Genomic DNA, 27,859 nt, shown 5'->3' on the forward strand with positions numbered 1-27,859 from the left:
AAAATTTACATGAGAGCTTTTTCATAATTTCTAATAGCGCTTATTGTATCTTTTGGAATAAATTAAAGAGAAGTTGAACGTGGATGAGCTTAGCGGTGTTTCAAAAATGTTGTAACAACAATAGTAGTATAAATATTTATTTACCGAGTCAGTGATATATGGCGCCAAAGAGTGTGCAACTATTCCGAAAATATGAATGAAAGATACGCCCTGCGATCTGACTGGCGTGGGCAGAAGTTCTGCTGCATACTGAAGACCAACATTGGCTGCCATGTTCAGACAGAATCGCGACAATATTGACATTACTAATTTCGCGAGCACTGGGGAATAAATTAAAAAATACAAAATTAATCCTGGGTACACAATACTTGATTGTAAGTTTAATTAAAAATATAGTCCGATCGAAGCTTAATCAAAATCAAATTAAAATTTCACACAAAACTTTAAACTTCTATAAATCTCCAAATTCTAGAAAACCAACATATAGAAAATTATTGCTTCTAAAATGTGCATACCTCTTTCAATTTCGCCACTAAATTAATTCCTAATAATTCCTAAATTCTAGTTCCATCAAAATAATTATTTTCCAAGATTAATACCTTCGAAGTTGCCAAAATTCTTTTACATTCATCATCAACTTAATTTCAGATTTTTCTCAATAATACGTCATTATAATCGTTTTAATTTTACTTTAATAAACAGATCGATATATTTACTGGAATGCAGCATAAGTTCAGCGATACTGAGTGCACAGGTCATTGCCATCGTGAGAAATCCGCAGAGTCCACGACCCCATCGGTCGAGCAACAGGGCGAGTAATAACCCAGCTGGAAGTTCTGTGGCACAGGCGATCGAGAACGACACGAACACCGAGCTCTGGATAAGTTTCAATGAATACACGTGACCGTCGAACGAGATCAGGGTGAAACACCTACAAGATTGTATCGGTTATTTATGAAGGTTTTCTCGCAACATGAACTCGTATCTTATACTTGCCAGAATGCAACTAGAAGAATAGTGTTTCTCGCCAACCGTGGCGTTTTGAACAGATCGAGCAGCGTCGCTGATTCTTGAATTTTGTCCGGTGCCTCCATGTTACTCTGCAAGAATTTATTTCGAGAATAATTAACGAAAGATATAATACGAGTCGTGCCTTTAGCCCTTACACAGTTCAAAATTCATAACACACTGAAAAGAAATTTTATTTTCATTTTATTCGTCATTAATAGATAGCACGAACAGTGGCACTTTGCATTCTGTTTTATGGAATTAGTCGGCATGGCTTTTGATATCGAGATTTATTAATATAATGGGTGGTTGGTTGATTAAATACTTTTCTGATCCGAAATACAGTCGGGAACAAAACTAAGTGGATTAGTGGAGAAAATGTAAAAATTCATTTCAATCATTTGCTGAACTATCTGCATATTATTAGAAGGAAATATAATAAATAAAACTCAAGTATATGAGGCTGATACTAATTTGATTATACTTTCTTCACATCTATTTCCATTAACTATAGCAGCTTATTTTTATCTCCGATTGTACTTGTAAATTGTAAATATTTTATAATTTCTATATAAATTCCCAGATTTACTTCAAATTTTGTACGAGATCGATATAATACCACAATGGAATCGCGACAGTCAAGTTTCATTTCATATTTCATTTTTCATCGCGTTTCATTTTTAAAACCTGTCTATGCATGTTAAAATACATTCGCGAGTCTGTGTGTTTTCGACGTGAATCAAATATATCTGTCAGCACAGATTCAAGTACTGTACCGTATGATTTCGCGTAAGCTTTCTAGAATTCTATTTGATCGAACTTACGACGAATATATCGCAAATACGCGAGTCTGGATTTCTGCGATTGATCCTAGCTGTTCTCCGTAGTTTCTCAACAACCTTGTCCATCATTCCGTTGGAAACGTACCAGCTTGAACAGAGCAAATACGAGTGATATGGATCGATAAGTAAATTTGCATAAATCTCAAAGCGCAAGTTGAGAATTCGAATAATCGAACGATTAGGAGTTTACTTACCGGGCGCTCTCGGGAAGAATCCACGGTGTGATAGCGACAGATAACAGCGGTGGTATGGCAGTAACGTAAGTAAAATATCTCCAGTTCGCGATATAATAGGCTATCCATGGTAAAATTGCACTGGCCACTGCGAAGTATACGCCAAAGGCGATATTCACGACCAACGTCCGTTTCGAAACAGCCATATATTCGAGCACTGCGGGATAATTGATCGTCGATGACTCTCGGAATAACTGATTATTATATCAAGATACTTAACGACGATTATTCTTTATGTTGCAGTAATAGAACATGGAAGATCTATCGGGTGAAACCGGTTATTATTAATATGGAGCAATTGATGACGAGCCGAATGAACGATACCATCAACATAATTGTAGGATAATTGTAAGATCATAAATATAATTCCGATTTTAAATTAATCCGTTTACTCTGCAAACGTGAATGTTCCGAGTTTGAGCTGGTCCGTATAACAAAAAGCGCTACATAATGCACGTGTTTTGCTTCTAACGTATTTAAACGAATTACGTGTTGAAAATTTTGTGATAATTTTCATTTCGAACGAATATACAGAGTGGTTGGTAACTGGTGGTACAAGCGGAAAGGGGGTGATTCTACGCGAAAAAAGAAGTCGAAAATATAGAATAAAAATTTTTCGTTCGAGACTTTGTTTTCGAGAAAATCGACTTTGAATTTTCGCTCGATACGCGTGCACTTTATCGCGTCTCGTTATAACGGATCTCACTGTAGATCGTTGTCTCGATGGAAGAATTAAAAAAGAAAATTTGTATTCTATATTTTCGACTTCTTTCCGCTTGTACCACCAGTTACCAACCACCTTGTATAACTCGATTTAAGAATATCAAGATATAACTATCCTCGACGACATGAAAATCGATGAAACGATCTTTAACAATAACAAAATCAATATATTCATCTCTGGTGGTGGCAAAAGCTCTTGAATCAAGAACTCGAACCGTATAGTTCAATCGAGTACAGCAACGTCAAAATTATCTTCGAGGAACAATTCATCAAAAATTTCTCACGCAACATCATCTTTCACGTAATAGAAACATTGACTTCATACTAACGTTATCTCTCGCGTGACTGAAACATTGGCTTATCGGTCGAACCTCTCGCACTTTCTACTTCGTAGAAGGCTTACCGATAATCAGAGGAATGTTGATACAGTTATCGAACGCCAGTCCAGTGAGAAACCTACAGACGGCGAATGACCAAAAACTATTTGCGCTGGCAGTGAAAATGGAGGCAAAAAGGGCGATACCATTGCAGAACATTAAAGCTGGGATACGACCCTTGTGATCGGCGATCCAACCGACTAGAAAACCACCGATGATGGATCCGCAGAAGAAGATGGCCTGCGCCGTTGATACGAGGTATTCTTGGTCGCATACCCAATCTAGCTAATCACCAAGGTTAAGAGTTAGTCAGCGAAAAACCAGATTCATATTTTTCAGAATATAATTTTAATCCTGCTGCGGTCTTCGATTCTGCTCGCAGTTCGATGAATGAAAGAGTTCTTTATGCTCTGAAAAAAACGTTCGCGTAAAATCGGAACGAGGAATTATCCGTACTAACAATTATCGTCTTATACTTTCTTTAAACTTAAGAAATTTACTATAACAAGGTTAGAGTAGATCGGAAATGACCCAAAGAACGCAGCAGAAGTGTAAGAATTTCGAAGCATGCGATTCAGACAACGATGTGAATACTTCACCTCAGTTCCTATACTAGGATATGGAATCTGCGTAAAATTATACTCTCATTGAGTACATTTTATCGTTTTGTTTGTTTGGAAGCCCGATGAGCTCAGGCTCTTATCGCTCTTCAACAGCTCTGTGAAGTTTACGTCCTTCCGTTGACATTGTTCGTAATAAGGATAAACGTTCGTCACTGGAATCGCTATCTTAATCCTAAACACCCCATACGATAGATGATTGATCATTTTAATTATTAAAATAAGAACCAAAGTCCAGACAGAGTAATCCAAAAATATCTTGTATCTTATCGTGAAATTTTTCTACAATATTTTCTAATAATTTTCGAAATGTTCGAAAATTCGAGAAATTCCAGAAATCACAATATTTTAAAGTCACTTTCTACGAACAATCAAAAATATCGTTCAAAGTTTAAAGGAGCTTTCGTTGCTACGTATATCTCCTTTTCTTTCTTTCCTTCATTATACATACTTACCTCTCTTCTTCGGTGAAATTCGAGTTTACTAATTCGTCTATCCTGCACCAGTGTTCCGTGGGAATAATCGTAATGAAAAATTGCGAGAAATACAGAAACGCGTACGTCGCGCCATAAGGTAGTAACGACAATAACAACAGCCATTGATATCTCCCGTAGTCACCGACATACGGCAGAACATCATCGAAACTTTCCAATCTTGGTCTCAATCGAGTCGCTTCAGTGGGCAATATAGAGTTACTCTTCTCGTCCTTCATTTCGCTGAAACAGAATCCATCCTTGATTTCCAGGCGTAGCAGTATAAAAGTCGTATAACAAAGTTTTCAGTCTTCTAGTCTTTGAAATAAATGTCATTCGGCAGTTCCTTTGATGTTTCACATTCTGTGATTCCAATTACAATGCTCCTTTCCTCTCCCACAAACAGGAAATTATTTTCTGACAGAACGCAGGAACAATCTTACCCGTCATTCACGTTTTCCCCTTCCATAGTTCGAGCAGCAAAGTCTCAATTATGATTTTAGATTTTGAAAGGCAACGGAGATGAAAGAGGAGACCCGATATGCTGATCGAAAGACGTTCGGAAATGAACTGAAAGAACGAGCGAAGTCCGGCAACTGTTCGCTTTGTTTTCGATTCGGTTAAACGTTAAATTAAGTGTAAGTGTTTGCTCGAGTGCCGGCCAATTACTGTGCCGGGAGTCAAGTGAATCGTGACACGCGACTCGTTCAAATTGAATTGCATACGAACCACGCTCGCGAGATCATCTTTAAAAAGGGCTGATTCGGTATACGCGGCGATGTCAACGTGATATCTACATGTCTGAGGAAAGTTTCGACGAAAGAAATAGCCTCGAGTACTGGTTAATGGTGTTCGAGTTATCGTTTGGATATCGATATTATAGATTTGCAAATGAGATAGAAGAACCGAAGGAAAGTTTGTTGACTCTGTCATATTTAATTAAATGCAGGAGAAAAATTGAATGGAATAATTTTCTGATTAATATTGTTTGTTTATTACTCGTAATTCTCTTACCCGGCGACTTAAGGGTGACTTCCGGTTACAGTGCTTAACTAAACTAAGTTTTCGATCAATATATTGAACTCTATTGGAAAATAACCGAGAAAATTTTAAGCCATCGAAGGCTAAGAATAAATGAAATAATTGAAGGTTTTTCAAACCTGTTTTAACACTAATATCAGGGATATAAGAAGATGGTACTTCTGATGTATCAACGCAATTATTTGATTATTTACCATTCGTTAAAACAGACGGTCTTAGGGACTGAGGTGGTTAATTAGATATTGAAAAATTAAAAGAACGATTTCCAAGTTAAAAGTAAAATAATATATCGATCTTTCGCAAAATTTTTATATCAAATTGTTCATTTTCGTATCAGATAGAGCAAAAGGTTAAACTGATATGTTTACTTGAAAATGGATTCAGGGAAATTAATCATTTGCCAATTAAATTTAAGCGAATACGTGAAACAATATTATCATATAGAATAAACACGGAAACGAAACAGCTGACAGAAAAACCATCGATTTCGAGACATCGATTAGAATGACTAGTGTCATTGTCAGGAGCGAGAAAGTGGTCGAGTGCTCGAAATAACTGACCTGTTTGGAAAATACGACAACGAGAAACGTTCGTGTCTACGAGCCATCGTGTCTACATAATAAATACTTGCGTGTGTACGTCTACACAAATGGCGACATTTTTAAAATCAAAAATAGAGTATATTACCCTTGATCGTCCAAACGAAACAATTGCTTATAATTACAAGACATTTGATACAGGACTTTGAGAAATCAATATGCTACAATTTGTTGGAAACATTTAGCTTGCACATAAATCACATATGAGCCAAACTCACGCGACTGATAACGTTACATTGCACTGAAACTGAGGACTCGATCGATTCTCAAAATTCCAAATACAATCTTTTAAATTAATTTTCACTCATTATCAAGAATCCAATCAAAATTTCTTTTTCCTAATTTATTAGTAACATTCTTAGGTAGAATTAATAATTATCGCTTCTCTTTTATAAACGATTATCAAAGCGAAAAATTAAATTCAGTCTATAGAAGAAAATGAATACAGAAGTTGAAACCCTTATCTGTCACCAAACGATTCTTCTATGTCTAATTAACGATAGTCTCACGACGTCAAAGTGAAACTCCAAACTGATCGTTTCTCGTTGCTCTTTGTTCAAAATATCGATCACGATTAATCAGGCACTACCAACCACATCTACTAATATCACTGTCAGATCGATTAACAGCAAGTTATGAAATTAGTAATTAAGGGCACCCTCGATCAAACCATTTTTCTCTCTCAACGTCACACTAAATCATGTCAAATGTATCTTTCCGTTCCAAATGTCGTCGACTAACTTCCAACGAACAAAATGTCTCAATACACTAAGTTCGATACCTTCGTGTTCTTTGTGGAGATAACCGAAGAATTTTTCCGTTATTGTAGCATTTTCGTTGCTGCTTCTTAATTTAAAAGTAAAGAAATAAAATTAATTTGAAAAAGCAATTAAAGTAATTTACGTGGGTTTCTTTGAAGACGGCGGAAAATCGATGATAAAACGAAATAGAAATAGAAATAAAATAAAATAAAATCTGCGATTAAACGAATAATTAATACATGTTATTTTGAAAAGGAAATTGGCGATAAAATAGGCGAAAAACAGTTTCTATTAAAAAGGTTATACGAATAATCAACGCAGTTTGCTTCGAAGCAAAATTAGAATTGGCAATCGAGCGAATGATTGACGATTTATTTGGAAAAGTTAGCGGAATCAATGACTAAACAAGCGAGATTTCGTTAAACACACGATTTCCTTCGTAAAGAAAGAAAAAGTAGATTTGTTGATTACACGAATAATCGCTGCAGTTTATCTCAAAGAAGAAATAGCGCGGATGGTCAAACAGGCGAGAAACAAGGTTTCTCCGGGAAAAGAAAATAAAATAGCTGATCGAGTAAATAGTAAATACAATTTACCTTGAGAAAGAAGCAGACTCGAGCGATCAACACTGTTTCCCTCGAAGAAACGCTAAAATTAATGGTCAAACAATCAAAGTAAGTAATTTTTCTCGAGGATAAAGTAGGATCAGTAGTTAAATCAACAAGATTGGTACAGCTTCCCTTCAAGAGACACTATGATCAATATTTATACAGGCAGTCACGGAATCTCCCTTTCGACTGATCCAATCATTGAGTGAAACGATTGTATTCGATGAAATTTTCCTCGAAGATGAAGCAGAGTCGCAGATCCTTACGTAAACGACCGATCAAGTTTCCACGGCAATAAACCTAAATTCCCTGGCTAATTGAAAATATAAAGGAGACACGACCACATTTCCATTTAAAGAAATGCAATTGTTAGTTAAACAACGATAGGATTTTCTTATTCGAAAAGAGAAGAGAAAAATGTCCGATGTTCACGAAGTCTTGTACAAATATGAAGGGGAAACCGGCTCGCGTATCGCTGATATAGAAGCTTGCTTAGCGAAGACGAACACGATACTCGGTGACACGTGTTTGCCAATAAAAAAGGAGAGAATCGAAGAGAAACGGAACCGAAGGAAGAAACGTTGATTGACAGTGGAACCGGCGAAACTAAAAATAGTTTGGAAAACACGATTTTCCGATCGCGAACATCGAGGACCACGTGCTCGCGTTGCCATTGATCGAACTCCATTTAGGTTTGCGGCAAATCGTCGCAACAATCGTCGACGTTGGTAGAACAGAGACACAGAGTTCTTCTGTCTCACAAAAAGCAAGGTGCATACATATGTATTTCCTTGTTTCTCCAAAGCATAGTGGCGCCACGCCGGAAACCGGTTGTCCGAAGCCAGCCATACTTTTCAATGGTGTTGAAATGAATTGTATTGTCGTCTTGTCGCGTACTAAAATTGCGATATATGGACGGTGTTAAAAATTGACGTTGAAACACAACTGATTTTTGCAATTTAAATAACGGATGTATTGAAACGAATTCAGTGGATTTTTCAGGTAAATTTGTCGTTTGTTTTACCGGGTTTGATCTTGGATCGACTTTAGTATATTTTTCATATTTAATTGAAATGGGGAATTGCGTTATGTTATTTGTTGATACTCTGTAGGTTAGAAATGTTAGCATCGTTATTTTAGAATTAATATTTACAAAAGGCATAAATGTAATTGAATTCTAAAGAGGATTAATTAAGAATGCTCAAGCTTTTTGTGAGATTGGTTTTTTCTTGCAAGCTACCTCTATAAATTAGACCTCTCCTGAAGGGACACGTAGTTTCGTCAACCGGTTTCTTCTAACAAGATTCGTAGAATTTGCTTTTTGCGAAGGGACTGATTTATGAATATTGTTTCTTCTGAAAAGACTGCTTTGTTACCATAAAAAATCAAGGACAGGTTTTCGTAGTTTATATTCACCGAAATATTCACACACACAATAATTTCGAACAGTACGATTAACAAATTACTAAATATGTCTGTACAAATTTCACCTTACGCTCGAAGATACAAGCAAAGCGAAAATTAAATTTCCAAAATCAAATATCAAGAACAGTAAATAACTATATGCAGAATATTCTTCTAGCGAAAGACAGACAGTCTCTACTCACTATGTACATACGAAGAGAAAGATACACACTACATTCCAAACACATGTCCAAACACAGGAATGACCTCGTAACTTACATAACACCACAACTGAAGAAATTACACCATATAACATTGAATGTGACGGATGTAATATGGCACATCAATTATCGAACAAAAAGTTTCATAAAATTCAAATTAAAAGAAATATGGGATCGCGAAACACACAACGGGTGTGCATAAGTTATGTACGTAACTTCCAACTTACACACATGCAATAGGTTTAACCGTTACTGGCGTTGATAATAACAGAAGCACAGTCATGGATCCGTTACCATGTCTAGCGTTGTTTCAACGAGTTTCATTCCCACTTGATTTAGTGTCGCTCCTAACCGCTGGTTCACGCAACAGAGAAGGATAAAATGAACCACGACAGATATACAATTACATACTTACGTACTATATGGTTCAAAGTCTATAAATAATATTGTAGACGGTATAATTAGAGGTCTTCTGTACTATTTCCGCACGCAGTAACGTCCTAAACGTATACACGGAAAACTTTAAATCGTAGCACAATTGAAGCCAGAAGAAATTTTAAAGTGAGCTAAAAAATGAAAAACAAGCCGAAGATTCAAGAATAACAGAATTACACTGGAAACTCTATTTGGTGGGGGGAGGGAGGGGGTGCGTTTGAAAATCGATCGCGTATTACGCGGTAGGTAGTAGTTGACTGATATGATTGGAGTAATAAATGTCATTACGGATTATTTGATATCACTGTAACTTTTTGAATAAAATTCAATGTCAAGATTTATTCATTATCGATACTTATCTTGTTTACAGTAGATTGCAGAATCGAGATATTCTGTTCGTAATTTTTTATGAAAATGTTCTTCGCTTTGATGAAGAATTATTAATACTCTTTTTTCGAAAACGATACTTATCGTACCGTCTAATACTCAAAGATCAAAGCCTATCACAGTTTTCTGTTCCATCTTTTTTAAATGCTTAAAATATTAAACCTAAATTTAATATTTTTTATCATTTTATTAACACGAAATCTGTTATTAATTATTTACTGTAATATTGTACAAATATTTCAGTCTTCATTTTGCCATACTAATACATAATGATCGTGATCTATCTTGATCATCTATCTTTTCCAAACTGATAATGTATTCCTTCATGGAATTTACCAGTTTCACTTCCTTATTGTTCATTTATCACCTAGTATCGGTAACAGATTATGTTATACGTGTTTCGTCGGCAAAACAAACAGAACTAAAGGATCTAAGAATCGCTCAGTAAGTAACAATGCGATTATGGCTGATTTCAGACAATCTGCGGCATTAAATTTTCTCACGTTGTCTCGTAACGATCGTGATTTTCCTTCTGATCCTTCAGATTAAACGTCCTTGAACATCGTTAACTAAATCATGAATTTATAACGAACCCCATTTTTCATTATTTTTTAACAAGATTCCAAAAGATATGAAAAGTAGACAAAACGGAGAGTTTATCTGAACATTTATCGAATAAATCGAAATTTTATTGCACGTATTTAAATATTTAAATAATCTATCATTCGAGTGTGTAATTTGTAATTATAAAATTTTATAATTCGTAAACTCGTAGAAGGCAATTAAAAACTCATGAATACACAAGTGTGTGTCACTTCATGTATGTACTTGTTGTATCGGGTATTTATGACATTCAAATAATAATATCTACATTTAGCTTTCGAAAATTAACTTGCTAATACGAAGCGTATTTATCTTCATATTTTATAATAAACTTAATTATTTCGTTAGCAATGAAACATGTGCGTCTCGCAGAAATGTAAAAAATCGTAGACAAATATAATGTTCCTAGTTTTACTTAACTTCTTAATTTTATTTACAATGATTATTGTAACGAAGTGTCTTCAAGTGGCAATAACTCAAATTTAATCGTAATTTTTACGAACGCATAATCAAACTCGAATTTTATTCTTTAAGATATAGTTCATTCGAGTAACTCTGAAACGTAATTAATTAAAGCTTAGAAACGAAAGATTAAAAACATTTAATCCCCAATGGTGTATCTATTCCACTCTATATTAATATTAAAAAAACATACAAGTCGGCGTCAAAAGATGTCAATATTTACAATCATAAAAATCGCCACGTTAAATCATCTTTTCATCTACTAATCCCACTCATAACAGCACACTCACCAAACAAACTATCAATGATCGCAAACGAGTCACAATGCCTTTCACATTTTACGTAAGCAAAAAAAGAATACAACGATCGTGATAGAAACTTTACAAGTGTCCCATTTACATATGTGCGTGTCTGTGTCAAGACTGCAATCAGTAAGATTAATCTCGTCTGTCGTCGACAACATGCTTCTCCGCAACCTTACTAGTTGGCACCGAATAATGGTACAATCGTCTCGTAACATGTATGACTGATAACTCGTCACGCTAGAGGGGCATATTCATTACTCGTCGCTTCAGATTGCATCACGTTAATATTAATTAGCGACAGAAACTACGATAAAGGTCGCGAACTCTCGTATGTTGAACCTTAACATTGGGGCAGTGAACGATATTTATGGAGTAGAGATGATATAGCACTGCACGTACGTAGCTGTGCGCATAGCATCGGATTCCATTGACTGTTAAGGGAATTAAAATGAGAAGAGAGAAGAATTTTCCATAACGATGCTACTAAACGGTATCGAGAAGAATCATTTCGTCGATGGTCTACAATAAAAGATTATAATACGTACTTGAGGCGGATAAGTCTCCTACGTGAAAATTACATTGAAGAAGAAGAAGAGAAAGAGAGCGATATAGATCCATGCGTTCCTTCAAGAAAAAAGAAGAAAAAAACCGACTAGATGAAGTAAGTAGTTCGCAAAAATATAACGTATCGTACCTTCGTGACTTTCCATACGAAAGTCGTATTCAGCTCTCCGCGGCTCACCGAATTAAAAAAAAAAATCGTTTTTGTAAGTGTGCTTTAGATACCGAAAAAAACAAGTTTTAAAAATCATGTAACAAGCACATTTTTAAATCTGAGACGTTATCCTCTTTTGTTCTCCCGCCCCTGCCTTTTCTACGCCCGTTGAGATCGAATTCTCGCGATATTTTGCAATTCGTAGCTGCCTCTTTGGCACGAACAATTAATGTCACGTTTTTAGAGGATTAGACGCTGAAACTATTAAAAGAGCTGCTCGTCAGAATATTCCTTTTAATCTGTGACGGATGAAAAGAGAGAGAGAGTGCGTTTCGTCCTGGGACTACCGGTGGACTCGTCAGTAAGGCTATGCCCGGTAGTCCCTGCCTTAGACGTAGATGGAGTCTCGCTAGGTGCGGTATTTATATCAATCGCTCGTATATTCGACCGCTAGCGAGTTAGACAGACAGACTCGTTGTCGTCGTAGTCCTCTAGTTTTGGCGGTTGGTACCCGCGGATCGCCCGGGAGGTGTTGCGCCGCGTTGATGCCTCGACCTGTCGGCGTCCTGTTGATACCGATCCGCCACAAATCTTTCACACGATGTAAACTTCCGTGGTAATCGACTTTGAAGTTTATTATCTCGTAATCTTTTCATCGAATTTTAATCCTTTTAGGCTTAAATCTGCCGAGTTTCTGAGCACTGCGTACACATGCAAGCAAAATTTCTCTGAGAAGCGGAAAACTTCGAAATTTTTGTATTTATCTATAACGGCATTGTTTTGCATTTGTATTTGTATTTATCTAAATTTCAAGAATGTCTGAAAGTTGCGAAAATTAAGACATCGATATTTTCTTGGTTGCTTGTGGTAGCTGGTATGGCAAAGTAAGCGTACGAAATTTCTGGGATCTATGGGAAAATTCTCGTTTAGCAGTTACGCGTAGGAAAACTTTCAGAAGCAATCGTAATTAATAAATTGACAGTGGAAAAAGTAATTGGCCGATCGCGAATGGTTTTTCCACGCTTATTATAGCTTTAAATCGCGTTACATCTACAATTAGTCTTGAATTGTACCTCCGTAAAAACAAAAACATGTTTCTCCACTGTAACAGCACGAACGACTCCCACGCATACGTCGAATACTCGCTGCGATTCGAATTCCAGGTATTTGTAGCTCGACGATATTTCTCGAAACACTCTGAAATTGGAATATTCTTCGCGCATTTCTAAGATTCTCCAAGAAGAGATTTCAAGCACTTCTAGGGAGAAATTTCTTGGAAGATTATCTCTGTACTCTTTATGAACATAACGTGAACTTGGCATTATAATATACAGCATGTTGAATGCTGAAATTATCGATTTTATATACAGATTGTTACGACCGTTCGCGGAGAGACGTTGTTGGAATAAACTGTGATTTATAACTTGTTATATCGGTGTCTTATTCAATTCAATAACGCACACAAATACAAAGGAAGGGTATTGCAGATTTATGCAGATTATGGAGAAAGATATTAAATTTGTCAATAAATGCTTTGTTACAGTTGGTACGACCGTTCGCGGAGAGATGCGGTCGCGAGGACGCGTCAGCGAGAGGCGTAAATTCTCGCGACGACTATGTTAATCGACGCCGCGAAATAGTCGTTCCCCTGTTTCGGTTAAGACAACAGAGGTGGTTTAATGAATGTAACACTGTATTAACAGGTTAACATAGAATGATATATTTTACAATAATATGATGAATATGTTACAGAAATTTGACTCGACTTTACGATATCTCTAGATAAATTCGTTTGCTCGTCAGATTTATCGAAGTGTCACGTTTGACTCGTCAGAAGGAACTGATCCCCTTCGATTATTCCTTTGTCTCATTTGGAAGATGACCCCCACTATGCTCGGGTCACGCCACCGCTCGCGCCTATGATCACGTATGCCTCTTCTTGCGTGAAAAACGTAACGGTCAAAAATCGACGTTTCTAGAGCTCGCTGCTTGGCAACAACTATGCTCTCGTCGATACATTGTATATGATCCGACGGGCAGATAGGGCGGTCTGCCTGCGACACTGTAGGGCCGCGAGCGACGGTTAGAAAATACAGCCTGTGGTAAGCCTCGTGGCGTAACACAGATTTTACGTTAATTTTATTCGAAAGATTTAGATCAAATTTTTCCTTCGAAGAAGATTTTTCTGTCTTCAAAAGCGATTTTCCATCATTAATCGAAATATCATTTTTGCAATGGCTTGCTAGTGGGATTACGTGTTAAAACGTTCAGCTTTAAAGAGGATTATCTCCATCTCAGCGAGACTAGGCTCTCTAAAAATTGATGAATCCTGTACAGACAATATCTATAGTAAGCAACGCGTCGTCAAAACTTCAAAATATTATTACCCCGCTTTTACGTCGCAGATGTCGACAAAAATATTAATGAGATTTCCTAAGATAATCTCATACTTATTTGTATCGTTAATTCAATCGACTAAGGAACAAGTGGTGAAGAACTATTAGCAGAATCCAGGGAAGGTTTTACTGGCAAGTTTTATTACAAAACATCTAAGAACGATTTACATCATAATAAAAATAATCGCGCTATCTCGTCGCGTGACATGCGCACGAGGTCTCTGCGATTGCTAATCGATCTACAAATACTTACACGTACATATGTACAAAACTCGTGGCCATACACCACGTTGTCCATATTATTTTCATCTCGTTAATATATTTTGTATATTTATGATGTTATTATTTTACTAGTATAACGATTATTGCACTATATTCTATAAGATGGAGCTTTTGTACGAACAATTTCAGGAACTTTTATAACAAAGGAAAGTACTAATTTTTAACATTAACTACCCACGACAATTTACGACAATTACTTTAACCTACGTTCTTACTCTAATTTTTATTCGCTCGCCTAATGATTGAATTTTTAATCAATCATTGTTGATGAAAAATTGCGATGATAATTGCATTGCGGATCTTTATGCAAATGCATATTTTCGTGGATACAATAATACAATTGAAAGATTTGATACAATCGAAAGGACTTGGGCAAAAGTATGTTTCTATCCATTAAATATCATCGATAGTGCTGTACTTTTGGATATTTTACAAAATTTTGCGTCATACGCATTCTATAAATTTTCGTATCTTCGAATCACCCATAATTGCATAAAAATCCGCTGTTTTGTGATAATGAATATTAATGACGGTGGAATTTAAGATTCCTGGATTCAATAACTTGTCTTACTCTAATACATGTATTGCACGTTTTTGGAAGACTAAAGATTCTTTGCTCGAGATCAACGCGACAAATATTGTACTTCGTGGTGAACGTTTCGCTACAGCCTTTCGACCTCTGTGATCGAGTTTTCGCTTTTCCTCGATTTTATACTCGATCTCCGTAGCATGCTACTCCTTAAAGGTTCGCCGCGAAGCGACGCTCTCATCGAATTCCTCGCACTGCATCTAGAAAATGATCGGAACATGGCGACCGGTGGTGTCTCCTCGTCCTCGCGTTTCCTGTCAAAACATTGCGTTTAAAAATATTGAATCCAATAGCTTAAAGATTTGAATAACTTCCCAACTCGATCCTTCTCTTCTGTTCAAAAGATTTAAAAAGCATTTGAAGAAAGAAGATAGTCCAGTTTTCTTTTGAGAGATTTAACAGATTTTAAGAAGAAAGTAATACGAAAGCATACGAAGATGTAGATCTAACAGAATGCTTGAGAATCTTGAACTTCGAGCTTGAAGATCTGTGAATATCTTTGAAAAAAGGAGACCGAAAGTTCCTTTATGTGATTTTACCTTCCGATACAAGGTACATCCCACATCTTCTGATCTTTTCCAAAATCTTCGCTGTCCTGCAGCGTCTGCGGAAGATCCTTATTCAATGTTTCCGGCAAAAAGAGAGTCAGAAGACCGCCCATAATTCCGAGTGTGCCCAGCACAAGAAGAGGTAGGAACGAGGACACAACATTGAGATAGACTACGAAGGGTGCGAGGATACTAGCAACGTATCCCATTATATGTATCAAAGCTACACCCTGAGCTCTAACCACAGTTGGTAATACTTCAGCCGCATATTGGAGACCGATATTGTATGAAATGTTTATCCAAAATCTACCGAGAATTGCCAGAGAAGCTGTATATATACCTGAAAAAAAATTTTAGCATTAGTTTTTAATTCTAATTTTTCATGAAATAATTTTAGAAAATTTTAAGGAATAAAAAGGGAAGAAATTATTTTATCTGTCTGTAATTTGTCTGGTTGTCTGCAATAGTTGATACAAGCATTTGCTAAGCTTAATATAAGCGTGCTTAGCTCTAAGCACAAGCGATAAGCTTCTTATCTATAAAACGTTAATCTAGCCAATTTGAATCTAAGGGATTGTATTATGGATTACGGCTACTGAAAGCCATATAGCACTGCTGGAGCGCTGAAGCCCATCATTTTGAGGACTATTGCCAACGCCCTTTGATATATGCGGAAATACGAAGCGATCTTATGATCAAAGCAGTAGAAGGGGAAATAAAATATCTATACAACGGATACATGATAGGGCTTGGAAACTATTCTAGCAATGTAGCAAATAATCTACAAGCATTTGCATGTTATAAATATTCCAAAATATACATTTTCTTCCTTTCAAAAAGCACAATGTTATACGAATGAAAAATATTCGTCTGATTAAGTCAGAATTATCGACTTAGGTTATTTAGAAGATTGATCAGTAATATAGAAGGGTGAATATATAAAAACGAAATGTACGAACTATTGGAAACGGCAGAAGCCCAGATGCTGAAGATACCAGAAATGACGAGGGAACCACACGCCAGCCATCTTCTGCCCCATCGATCAAGAACGAGCGTGAAGAACGTGTCAGCAGGCAGCTCGGTTGCTGCAGCAATCGTGAACGTAATAAACACGTCCAGGCCTAAATTATCGACGTTTCGTACGTGACCATCGAACACCAAAGAAATCGCCATCCTATATTTCGTAAAACAATTTCATATGATAAAGAAAAGCACGCTATCATATTTCATGTGAGAAGCAAATTCCTTGCTTCAGAAATGAAGTATTTTTAGACAAAAGATATAAAACTGTTCGTGAGATTTTTACAAGATACAATTCCGATTTTACGTCAATCTATTTGATATCTGTTTAATAGCGATACGAACCAAATAACAATAAATAGAATCGTGATATTCCGTAGTCGTGGCGTTCTAAATAGATCCAACACGGAGTACGTTTTGTCTGCTTCCTCCTCTTTGCAGATTCTGGCACAGGTTTCCTGTTATTAGCAAATTTTTAACTAGTTAATGTCGTTTGTCTGTTTTTCTTACAAATTTATGTGAATCTGTTATGTGTACAAAGATTACGATAAAATCCGGAAGAAAGTTTATGTTATATTTGTATGAGACAATCCTTTCGAAATAGTTTACTTGGACGTTCGCAAATTTTTTCATTTTACTTTATAAAACATCAAACCTCTAAAAGTCGATCATCTCCTTATATCGTACATTAATGTTAATATTGCCATGATCTATTCAGACTGAGCAGTTTCCAAATGTTTAATCTATTTGTATAAAAATTTTCAAAGATAAAAACAATATACAAATTCAATAAATAACATTACAGAAATAGACAATAACAGACAATAACAGAAATTGACAGCAATTTATCGCTGGCAATTTAGGTGATGAATAAGATATAAAATTACTAGGTTGTAAACAAATTTTCATTACGTAAAAGACCCAATTAGACTTCTATTCAAAGAAAATGATTATATGATATGCTTAAAGGCATATAAATTGGTATCTATAGAACGCACATAAAGCAGGAAAGATCATAAAAGTAGAAAATACGGAAAAGATTGCGGTAATCGGTTTATTTACCCGGAATCGTCTATAGATGTCATCGGGCACCTTGGTGCCGTTGATTCGCTCGAATTTACCAAGGATTTTAATGGCCCTGTCTATCTGACCTTGGCTGACCAGCCATCGAGCGCTTTCCGGTATCAACCATGGCGTACCTACGGCTAGAACAAGAGGAACTGAGGTGACAATACAGGTCATCCTCCAGTCGGCCAAATAATAGGCGATCCAGGGTAGAATGCAAGTTGCAAATGTGAAGAATATTGCGATCGACATATTCGCCACGAATGTCCTCCACTTTGGTCCAACGTATTCTAATACTGGAATAAAAAACATAATATTTAGAAGAATCATCTGTGAAAGAAATATTCTGTGAATAAAGAATGGAACAATATATTAGGTTGTCGCAGAAATTTCTTTCGTCTCGTAAGGAGATAATAGACGCATACTATTTTTTGTTTTATATTATTTTATTGAATTATATTCATTGGGACAAAATAGATCATACGTAATTCAATAAAATAATATAAAACGAAAGAAACTTTTGGGGCAACTTAACGCAATATGAAGAAGAAAAATTTGAGTTACAAATATATAAAAAGTAGATATACAATATATAGATTAATTTAACAAACGTGTTTAGTTCTACGATTAAATCGTGTTTAGATCTAATAACAAGGACTTTAATAATTTCCCGATGATTGTTCAAGCCCATTTAAATTTCCGTAAGTGTTTCGATACTTATCGACAAGAATACGTTTCTATTTACGAATTATACAGGGTGGTTGGTAACTGGTGGTACACGCGGAAAGGGGATGATTCTACGTGAAAAAAGAAGTCGAAAATATAGAATAAAAATTTTTCGTTTGAGGCTTTGTTTTCGAGAAAATCGACTTTGAATTTTCGCTCGGTACGCGTGCACTTTATCACGTCTCGTTATAACGGATCTCACTGTAGATCGTTGTCTCAATTGACGTTATTTTTAAAATTTTTTAAATTTTTTTTTAAATTTTTTTTTAAATTTTTAAATTTTTAAATTTTTAAATTTTTAAATTTTTAAATTTTTAAATTTTTAAATTTTTAAATTTTTAAATTTTTAAATTTTTAAATTTTTAAATTTTTAAATTTTTAAATTTTTAAATTTTTAAATTCTATATTTTCGACTTCTTTTTTCGCGTAGAATCACCCCCTTTCCGCTTGTACCACCAATTACCAATCACCCTGTATTTCTTAAAGATACAAAAGGTAGAATCACGCGTAACTAGCAATATCATAAATTAACTGTGAATAAACGGATCGTTAGAGTCAAAGGATCATTTACATAATTCAAACACGAGCGTGTGTTACCTTGTTAAGCTATTTATGGTAGATATTGAAAGATCGATAAGCCTGAGATACATATTTATGTCGAAACGAACATTCTCTACGGAAAGTCGAGTCTAATTCGATGAAAACAATTGACTTCCTGAACGAACATATCGATATATATCCACAGTGCAATGACAAGTAAATATTACTCTATTTTCGTACAAGAAAACAGATTAAAACGATGAGAACTTATCTTGAACAATTGAACTGACCTTCGCGATGAATGAATCTCGCAATTTCACGAATACGTAGACGAAATTAATGTCTGGTGCGTATACGTCCAATAAATTAGAAACGCAAGGTTGTAACTCTTTAATCGCATAACAGGACAAGATGCAATAAACACGTGGAAATATATCATAGTGAACAACGTCTATTTGTAGTTGCCGCAAAATAGGGAGTACTTGCTCTTAATGAAGCAACCGTGTTAGCCACTTAATAGTGGCTTGCTTCTAATCCGGAATCACCTTCAATTAGTTGTAACTAGTGGCTTCCTGATAATTACCGCTCAGTGGTTGTTTCTTTTTTTTTTTTTTTGCTTTATTATAATTGCGATGCTCGAACCATGTTTACCATGGAACTCGCTTCCTTATTTAAGATCACTTTGTACCATTGATTTTTACTTTTCATGCTTCATAATGAACCAATTTATAATTCATAATAAACCAAAATGACGAACGTTCGTTTAAATCACGAGTTTCAGATATTTCTATTCTCTAAAATTACCTGAATTAATTTTTATTAAATAAAATAGCTATAGGATAATTCCACAAATCAGATATTTTGAGCAGATATCTCGGAATTTCCTGTTTAATTCGCCGTAAATTTTCCCAATACGCTCTGGACCTCCTACATATATATAACGTGTCTATACATAACTGTTAATTCATCATTTTCTCGTAATCCTAACAAACAATGCTTAAAAACTTTAACTACATTTTGGATTATTATCTCGCACGAATAAATTTTAAGCTATTAATCGCTTTCCTGAAAATCTGGGTTGGTTATCAGCTTCGGTACGAGACCATCGAGTAACTCCGGTACGCATGAATGGAAATAATCTCCCAGTTATATCCAAATGTTTAATAATTTTCTACATAGAAATTTAATGAAAAATAAGAATAGAAGAACCTCGCATTACAAAAATCAACTTCCATGAAATCTAAATATTATTTATGCTGTCTGTAATTTTCAACATCTTCTTTCGCAAATCATCATCACCATCATCATCATCACCATTGCGACAGCCATTCTAAAATATATGTATCATTAATTTAATAGAAAATAAGAGTAGAAGAACCTCACGTTATAAAAATCAATATTCATAAAACCAACAAAATATCGTTTTTAAATATATGTATCATTCAGTTTGTATTGCCTTTACAACGCGTAGATAGGGCGAGGAGATCTCTTCTGAAGACGAGATATTATTCTCATAGAAAGGATACAGAAAGGAGAAGAAGACGTAAAGAAGCTTCTCTGAGACCACTCGTTTCATCACTTCGCCTCTCAAGGTTTACTGCCTTTAACATTACATTATTCGCGCAGAAAAAGTATTCGCTTTTCTCCCAGCTGTTTCCGTCACCCTGTAATTTCATATCGTGTTACCGTTCGATCAAAAGCGACAACTCATTTATTGTAAACGAAGATTCCGTGCGGCACAGTTAGCAAAGATAAATTACAGACGATCGTATTAATAATAATAATCTGACCGATATCTCGCAATGCGACCAATCGATAAACGCGAGCACCGTCCAACGCAAGGACGTTGTTAACGTTTCGAAACTGATTAACGTTCGTTCTCTTCTTTCTTTTCTTTCGTTTCTTCCTTCTCGCCTGTTGGCTCGTAAAAGTATCTTAGCATTTATAGACATTTTTTATTTATTTATATTTATTATATATGATGGTATCATAATTAGTACAACAAAGTATTATTACGTTTCTGTTATATATTCATGAATATATTGGAATTTCATTAGGATCGTAATAAAGTCATATAATAATTATATCGAATATGACGTCAGAATTATAAATACGGTTATTATAATGCAGAGTTTCAATTAAGTAAATTTAAAAATCTATATACAAGATACAAAATTATTTAGCGTAATTACATATTTCACAGTAATTACAAAAATATTTAATTATAAAAATAGTCAAACATTTATTATATTAATAAATCCCGATATTTGATAACCATTTATTACATGTTTAAGATAACTATTTATGCTGTATATTTGTACTAAATAAATGTTTGCATTAAATATCTCGTAACTTCTATGTGCATCTTCAGAAATGCTTCAAACTTTACCAATATAATCATTACAATGCTAATGAAATTTCAGAATGTTTTATATAACACATATTCTACATACATATAAATTTTCTGTGGCAAATATGTAAATGCTTTTATAAACTACTAGGTTTATACGCTTTGCAGTCTCATATTTTCCTCCCACTGTTAGCATTATCTGCAGTTTGTATGTGAGTTGTATGAAGTTGATCGAATTCTACGCTTTCAACGAGCTGGTCGAGTGAGGTTCTGCTTGAATAAGTTATAAATCCTGGCAGGAAGAAAGGCACGTGTTATTGATATCGACTGGTTAGCTGGAATGTTGAATAGGAATTTAAAGAACCAACTCAAACTTTATCGATAATAAAATATGGAAAATATGACTGCAAATAATACGTGAAAAATAATGGAAATATTCTATAGGATATTTGAATGTTTATTAGAGAATTTTAATAATAATATGGAACATAAAGAAGAAAGAAATTCGATGATACTAAATAATGATGATACTGAAAATTTCAGTGATTTTTATTAATATAAAATTAACATTAATATAAATAAAAACAAAATCTACTATAAATGATATAGACGAACTTTTTAACTAAATATCGTTAGAAAGAAAAGTGACACAAGTATACATACGAAACAATACAAAAAATCCGCATCTATCTAGAGAAATTTGTTATGAATTTCAAAGTCTGTATAAATACGTATACTAATACATAAAGCTTCTAAAGCTCTAAAGTTTTAATGTTTAAAAAAAAGTACAAAAATATTTCTATTAAAATATATATGATATTTTCCACGGTATTTTCTACGCAGTTTCTACAATTAAGGATTTCCTCGTTCCCATCGATTTTTCTCTAGTTGTGAGACCCTCGGATAATCACGTCCCTTTCATTTTATCTTCGCTAGGCTCGATTATAAATACGGAACTGAATATAGAATTATTTGCAAATCAATGAATCCGATGATGTAATTTGTTACGCGCTCGAAACGAATTAGTATCACTTATCTTAGTTTCAATCAATACCTCACTTTCTCAAGTCATTGATTAAAATACGATTTACACTCGTACAGATCGAGCCTTCTTTCTCAATATTTCCGTCGAATATTCGTGATCAATCGTTTAATCGACCTTGATAATTAGAATAGAAATAAGAAAATTCGAACGCCAAATCATTAACGAACCAGCCACTTGCTCACGAATCTCGTCAACTTGGCCTTGTTTTGTCGAACAAATTGTAAATTTTTCCAACCTCGGCTTGAGTCATCGATTCAGGGTTAATGCACGCCACCTGAGTTTCTTTGGTCTCGATTTTCACAATTGGAATGCTGTCTGCAGGACAAACTTGCTATTCGATCAAGAAAACTCGTTTCAATGACTCGTCTGATGAACTTTCAATCAGCGTTCTTACGTTTCAACAGAGTCTCTTCAAAAGTTTCAATCAGGGTCTTAACGCTGTACTTTCAGGGTATAAAATATCTTTCAAGACAGAGACTAGTCTAGATTTTCTCTTCAGTATATTGATATTAGAACAATAACTGGAAAATATATTTCTACAGTATTATAGTTGAAATTTTTTCATGTAGAGTTATAATAAAATTTTGTATTATAAATTGCCTGTATTATGGATATCAGACAATGAATTCAGCATGAATTATATCGATCTTATATTAAACAATTTATTAGAATTTTCAATGGAATATTTAAAATGTTACTTGATTGTTTTATATTATTATGTGATATTTTTACAAATTTTAAATAAGTTTGCTAGAAGAAGATGTTCATTTTAATTAAAACCATATACATGTATGTATGTATATATATACATAGATTTATAGTTGTGGAAGCGTTCGTTGTAGAACCATTCATTCGTTACCTTCGCTTTCCGTTGGGAAGTGAAAATTTATGAAAACCCTGGTATGCTATAGTTGTCCAGAAATGAAAAGCAATTTTGAACAACTAATCCTTTGTAATGAGAATATTGTCTCGTTAAAAGAGAAAACAAAATTAATACATAACTGATCGCGAAAACATAATTGATCGCGAGTATAGAGGGAAAATATTAGTATAGAAAATGATTGCGAACTAACTACCTTTAAATATTATAAATATTCAATGGTATATATAAATCCAAATATCTTAAAGTTTCATATTTTTATCTTGCATGAAATTCTTATAAAACAGGAAAATTAATTTTTCTCTGTCTCTCTCCCTCTCTTTGATATAAACGCCGCAGTTAAAAAATAAATATGTATGACCTCATGTATATTCATATGTATTTAAGCATCTTTCTTCGTAACTTTGAATGGTTTTCAATTTCATTTAAATTGTTGCATGGCAACGTGAGTTCTGTTGCAAAATTCATATACTTGTAGAAACGTCAGTCGTAAATCAAGCATAACAACAGTTTTACAGTATGTTGTAGAGATTACTTTGTTATTTAAACTTAGAGATCTTCCTGCTTACAGTAATTACAAAAAGTAACTGTACACCATCGTATTTAGAACAGCATTTATATATATACCAATTAATTAAGACTAAGTCTTAAGATAAGACTGATTAAAATATTAGCTTTCGTATCATTTGTAATACTTTCATACATGCTTATAAATAATTAATGCTATCAAAATGAAACGTAAAAACTGATTTAAAAAAAAGGAAGAGAGACGCTTCATTGGGAAATAAGGATACATACGTACAAGTACTTTTTGTAGCCACTGTGTGGCTTTCAAACTCAATTCCAGGGCAAAAAAGAAATTATTGAAAAACGGTTACCTAATATGTACATCATAGTGAAGCAATTATCAAAGGCGAATCCAACGAAAAAACGACACAAAGTGAACTGCCAGAAGCTACCCGTGAACGCAGTAGCCACCCCAGCGAGAAATCCCATTAAATTAACTCCGAGCAAAGCTGGTATTCTTCCATATTGATCAGCAACCCATCCAAAAATTAATCCTCCGAAGATAGCGCCGATGAAGAAGATACTTTGAGCTATGGTTGGCAATGTATCATACTGACAAACCCGTCCCAGCTGCAACAGAAAACTACAGTCGAATGATTTACTTCTGATCACGATCAGCATCACGGAAATCTTATAGCAATTTCAACGCCTCGATTAAACGAATTTTCGATCAAAGTTTCGAAATTCCTAATGATCTGTCCTTTTTTCTTTGCCTTTGAGGAAAAAAGAAGGAGAAGCTTAAGACCCTGCGCGTTCTCGCGTCCTTCTTCTGGATGCTTCCTACCCCTCGATGAATAATTCTCCTCCTGACGAGCGACGCAAAGTTCATGGAAATCCACTGGAGCAAAAAGTCTTGCAATTTATGTCGAACAAATCTGCGTGTTCGCGCTGTTGCTCGTTATAACGTTTTATTAAAGTTTCTTTTCAATCCGATATTTTCATTTTCAGTTTTATCGCAACCTAGTTTTATCAGCTTTCATAATTCGAAATTTTTTATCCTTTTTTTCTTTAAGTATTTTTATAAATATTTATTCGATTGTATTTTATTTGGCAATGTAACGCTTGAATTTAGAATGTACTCTGTAATTTCACTACATGCACTAATTATTACTGCAATATGTACTAGTAATTCTGTTACGTACTATAATTTTCCTCTGTGGAAATCGACATTGTTAATTTTCCCACTTCTGAACTATCGATCTTTCCACAAACGTTTATTCGACCCTTTTCATCGTTCTTCTTTCTTTCCAAAAATTGTACACTACGCTTATTTTTTATCGAAATAGATCATGCAAATAATCGAATACGACATACACAGTATAAAGGGATTGATTGATAGGAACAGATAAAATATTCAAAAAGCAGGAAATTACAAGTCGAACATTTTCTGTCACCTCGGATGCCACAGACGCATAAGGGACGGTGGTATAATTAAATTCCCATCCTTGTTGGCAATCTTTCGTTGGCCACGATGGGTCCGGTACGTGGCTTCCATTTAGCAAAATTTCCGTGTAATTTACATCGTACATGCTGCATCTCGAGTAACCTTCGCGGTTGACTGGTATCGCCAGCGACAGCCTGAAACGAAGGAGAAGATAACGTAGATTGGTTCACGGTCTTCGATGCCGATGGACGTTCCGACAAGCGAGTAATTAACGTTCTATTTGAAACTCGACAAAAACATTGGGAATCTCGAGTATTTGTTGAGCTAATAATATTGATTGTTAGTCGAGTCTGATAAAACGTATTTGATTGGAATTTCATTTAAAGCGAAGAAAGTTATTTTCAATTGTAGCTGGATGTACGTTAATTGCTGTTTTCCTGTCTTTACAAATTACTCATTCCTTTGTTTCATCAGCCTTTTCGATTATTATTGTCTCGTATTATTATTGTCGAGTATTGTCTCGTGGTTATTATCTCAACGCTTTTATCGTGTCAATTTATTGCGTTGTGTTCATACGGGTTTGTAGAATATATAATAAACAATGCAATGAGAAATGAAAATGAGAAAATTTTGAAGAATTATTAAATTAGGTAAATTGAAGGGAAAGAAGTTCTGTGAAGGAACTGGATTGGATCTAAACAGATAATAAAGAAAGATGATCCAAGATTTGCGACCTCCGACGTATGTCGAAAACACTTACTCATTAATAACGAATGTCATTAAGATAATTCAGTGACGGTAATTGCGTCTGTTATTCTGATGAATGTTACATAACGAGATAGGAAGTCGATGTCATGATGACTGGCGCTGTCTGAATCAAATCAACCCTATTCACAACCAGATAATACCGTCAAACGATGTTTACATTATTATAATATGAAATCCAATTCGAAGGCTTCGTGAATTTCTATTATCTTTCAATGAAATTATGAAATAATGGCGCAATTTAATGATAAAGATTATTATTATTTCATTAGGCTTGCTGTATAATTTGCTAGATTGTCTTCAACCAGATAAATATATCAATAATTTTGGCAATGGCTATCATCACATACTTTATCGAAAGAGAGAACATTGGTTCTCTTTGATTTTCGATCGTTGAATCGTCGAAAGAAAACTTCGCGGCTCAGAGAAAGTTCTCCTACAAACACGTACATAGCATAAAAATCGGTAACACGCGGAAGTTCTACAGGAAAAAAATTAAAAAGACTTGCTGAGCAAGGCAAGAACTTTCCAATAGAAGGTGAGCATAATAATAAATAACACTTGCACGGATGCTTGCGGAAGAGTCGTTGACTATATTAAACTAATACTAATTATGAAACAATGTAACAGTAACGGTACTAGTCGTAATTAACATACATCGTTAACATTATCGTGATATCGAAATTTCTTCCCACAAGATCACCGATTAATTGCATCGATTTGCGAAATTCTTAGTGTTCGATGATTATCATAGTCGAGGAAAGGTATTTACAAGATATTAACATCCGCATCTAATCACATCTCGTAGCATCGCGACTTATCACGCGTATCGCCTAACCTTTACATGAATATTGAACGAACGAACACTTCGAACGCATTATGCAAGTGTACGTTACGTTTTTCATTCGCCGGTAAAAGCTTTCAAAAACGGGTTAATGAGCGAATGATACGTGGCATGCGCGAAAGAAACGAATGCTTGCCCATAGAATAGCTGAAAATGATTCGAAAAGTATACTAGCAAAATAACAATAGATTCAGATGATAACCGACCAGTCGACCAGGATTAGTCACAGCCTTTTAACAATTCTATCGATTTTTTGCTACTATTATACTTATTTACTCCAAAGCTAAGATCCTACCTAGGCTAAACTAAACGTTAACTATGACTCACAGTTGGAAAATGCACTTATCTTATACATAATCATTTATCAATTACTGAGTTCGTTAAGTTCTATTTTTGTTTGCTGAAAGGAAAAAATCTTCCATTAATTAATCATCGCTATATCGTTGTTTGCTATTGTCTTTCGTCCGATCGACAATCATTTACCCATTCCATCGTTGTAGAACTCTTCATTTCTGGTTCCCATAATCTGGTATTTAATATCATCGAATTTATTTCGAAGCACGTGCACGTGCCAAAAAATTAGGTCACGGAAGCTTTATGCATTTCTGTGAAATCTGAAAGGGCAAAATTGCAAAGTACACGTGTGACACGTGGAAATATATAAAACATCGGAAAGTAGCACGCTTTGTAACGTTTAATCGAGGTAAAACAATTTTTTATCCAGCTTCTAGTTTTTTCTTTCGCTTCCTTTATATTCTGAAAAATATGCGTAAAAATCCGCAGGCTACGTATTATGACGTAAACGGAATGGAACGAATCAATAATAGAATAAATTAAATAATATTAATATTAAAATATTAAATAATATTAATATTAAAATATTAAATAATATTAATATTAAAATATTAAATAATATTAATATTAAAATATTAAATAATATTAATATTAAAATATTAAACAATATTAATATTAATATAAAAATTATAATAATAATAATGGATAATAGAAGAAATTAAGGACAATGGAACACATATTCGATTT

At 34.6% G+C, this 27,859-nt stretch overlaps 1 protein-coding gene and 1 pseudogene across 1 annotated transcript; both read right to left on the reverse strand.

The window, feature by feature from the left end:
- Positions 1-30: 30 nt before the first annotated feature.
- LOC117241244 lies at positions 31-9,357 on the reverse strand (annotated as a pseudogene).
- Positions 9,358-14,326: 4,969 nt separating this feature from the next.
- LOC117241243 (organic cation transporter protein-like) lies at positions 14,327-25,354 on the reverse strand. The gene is made up of 7 exons (XM_033507212.1): positions 25,199-25,354; positions 24,137-24,395; positions 17,715-18,013; positions 16,998-17,110; positions 16,592-16,806; positions 15,624-15,972; positions 14,327-15,338 (listed from the first exon to the last, which is right to left on the reverse strand). The coding sequence occupies exons 1-7, from the start codon at positions 25,352-25,354 to the stop codon at positions 15,158-15,160; spliced, it is 1,572 nt and encodes a 523-aa protein (XP_033363103.1). The 3' UTR covers positions 14,327-15,157.
- Positions 25,355-27,859: the final 2,505 nt, after the last annotated feature.

The sequence above is a fragment of the Bombus vosnesenskii genome, unplaced genomic scaffold (genome assembly GCF_011952255.1).
Source record: "Bombus vosnesenskii isolate JDL3184/JDL3185 unplaced genomic scaffold, Bvos_JDL3184-5_v1.1 scf7180000015502, whole genome shotgun sequence".
Taxonomy (NCBI): domain Eukaryota; kingdom Metazoa; phylum Arthropoda; class Insecta; order Hymenoptera; family Apidae; genus Bombus; species Bombus vosnesenskii.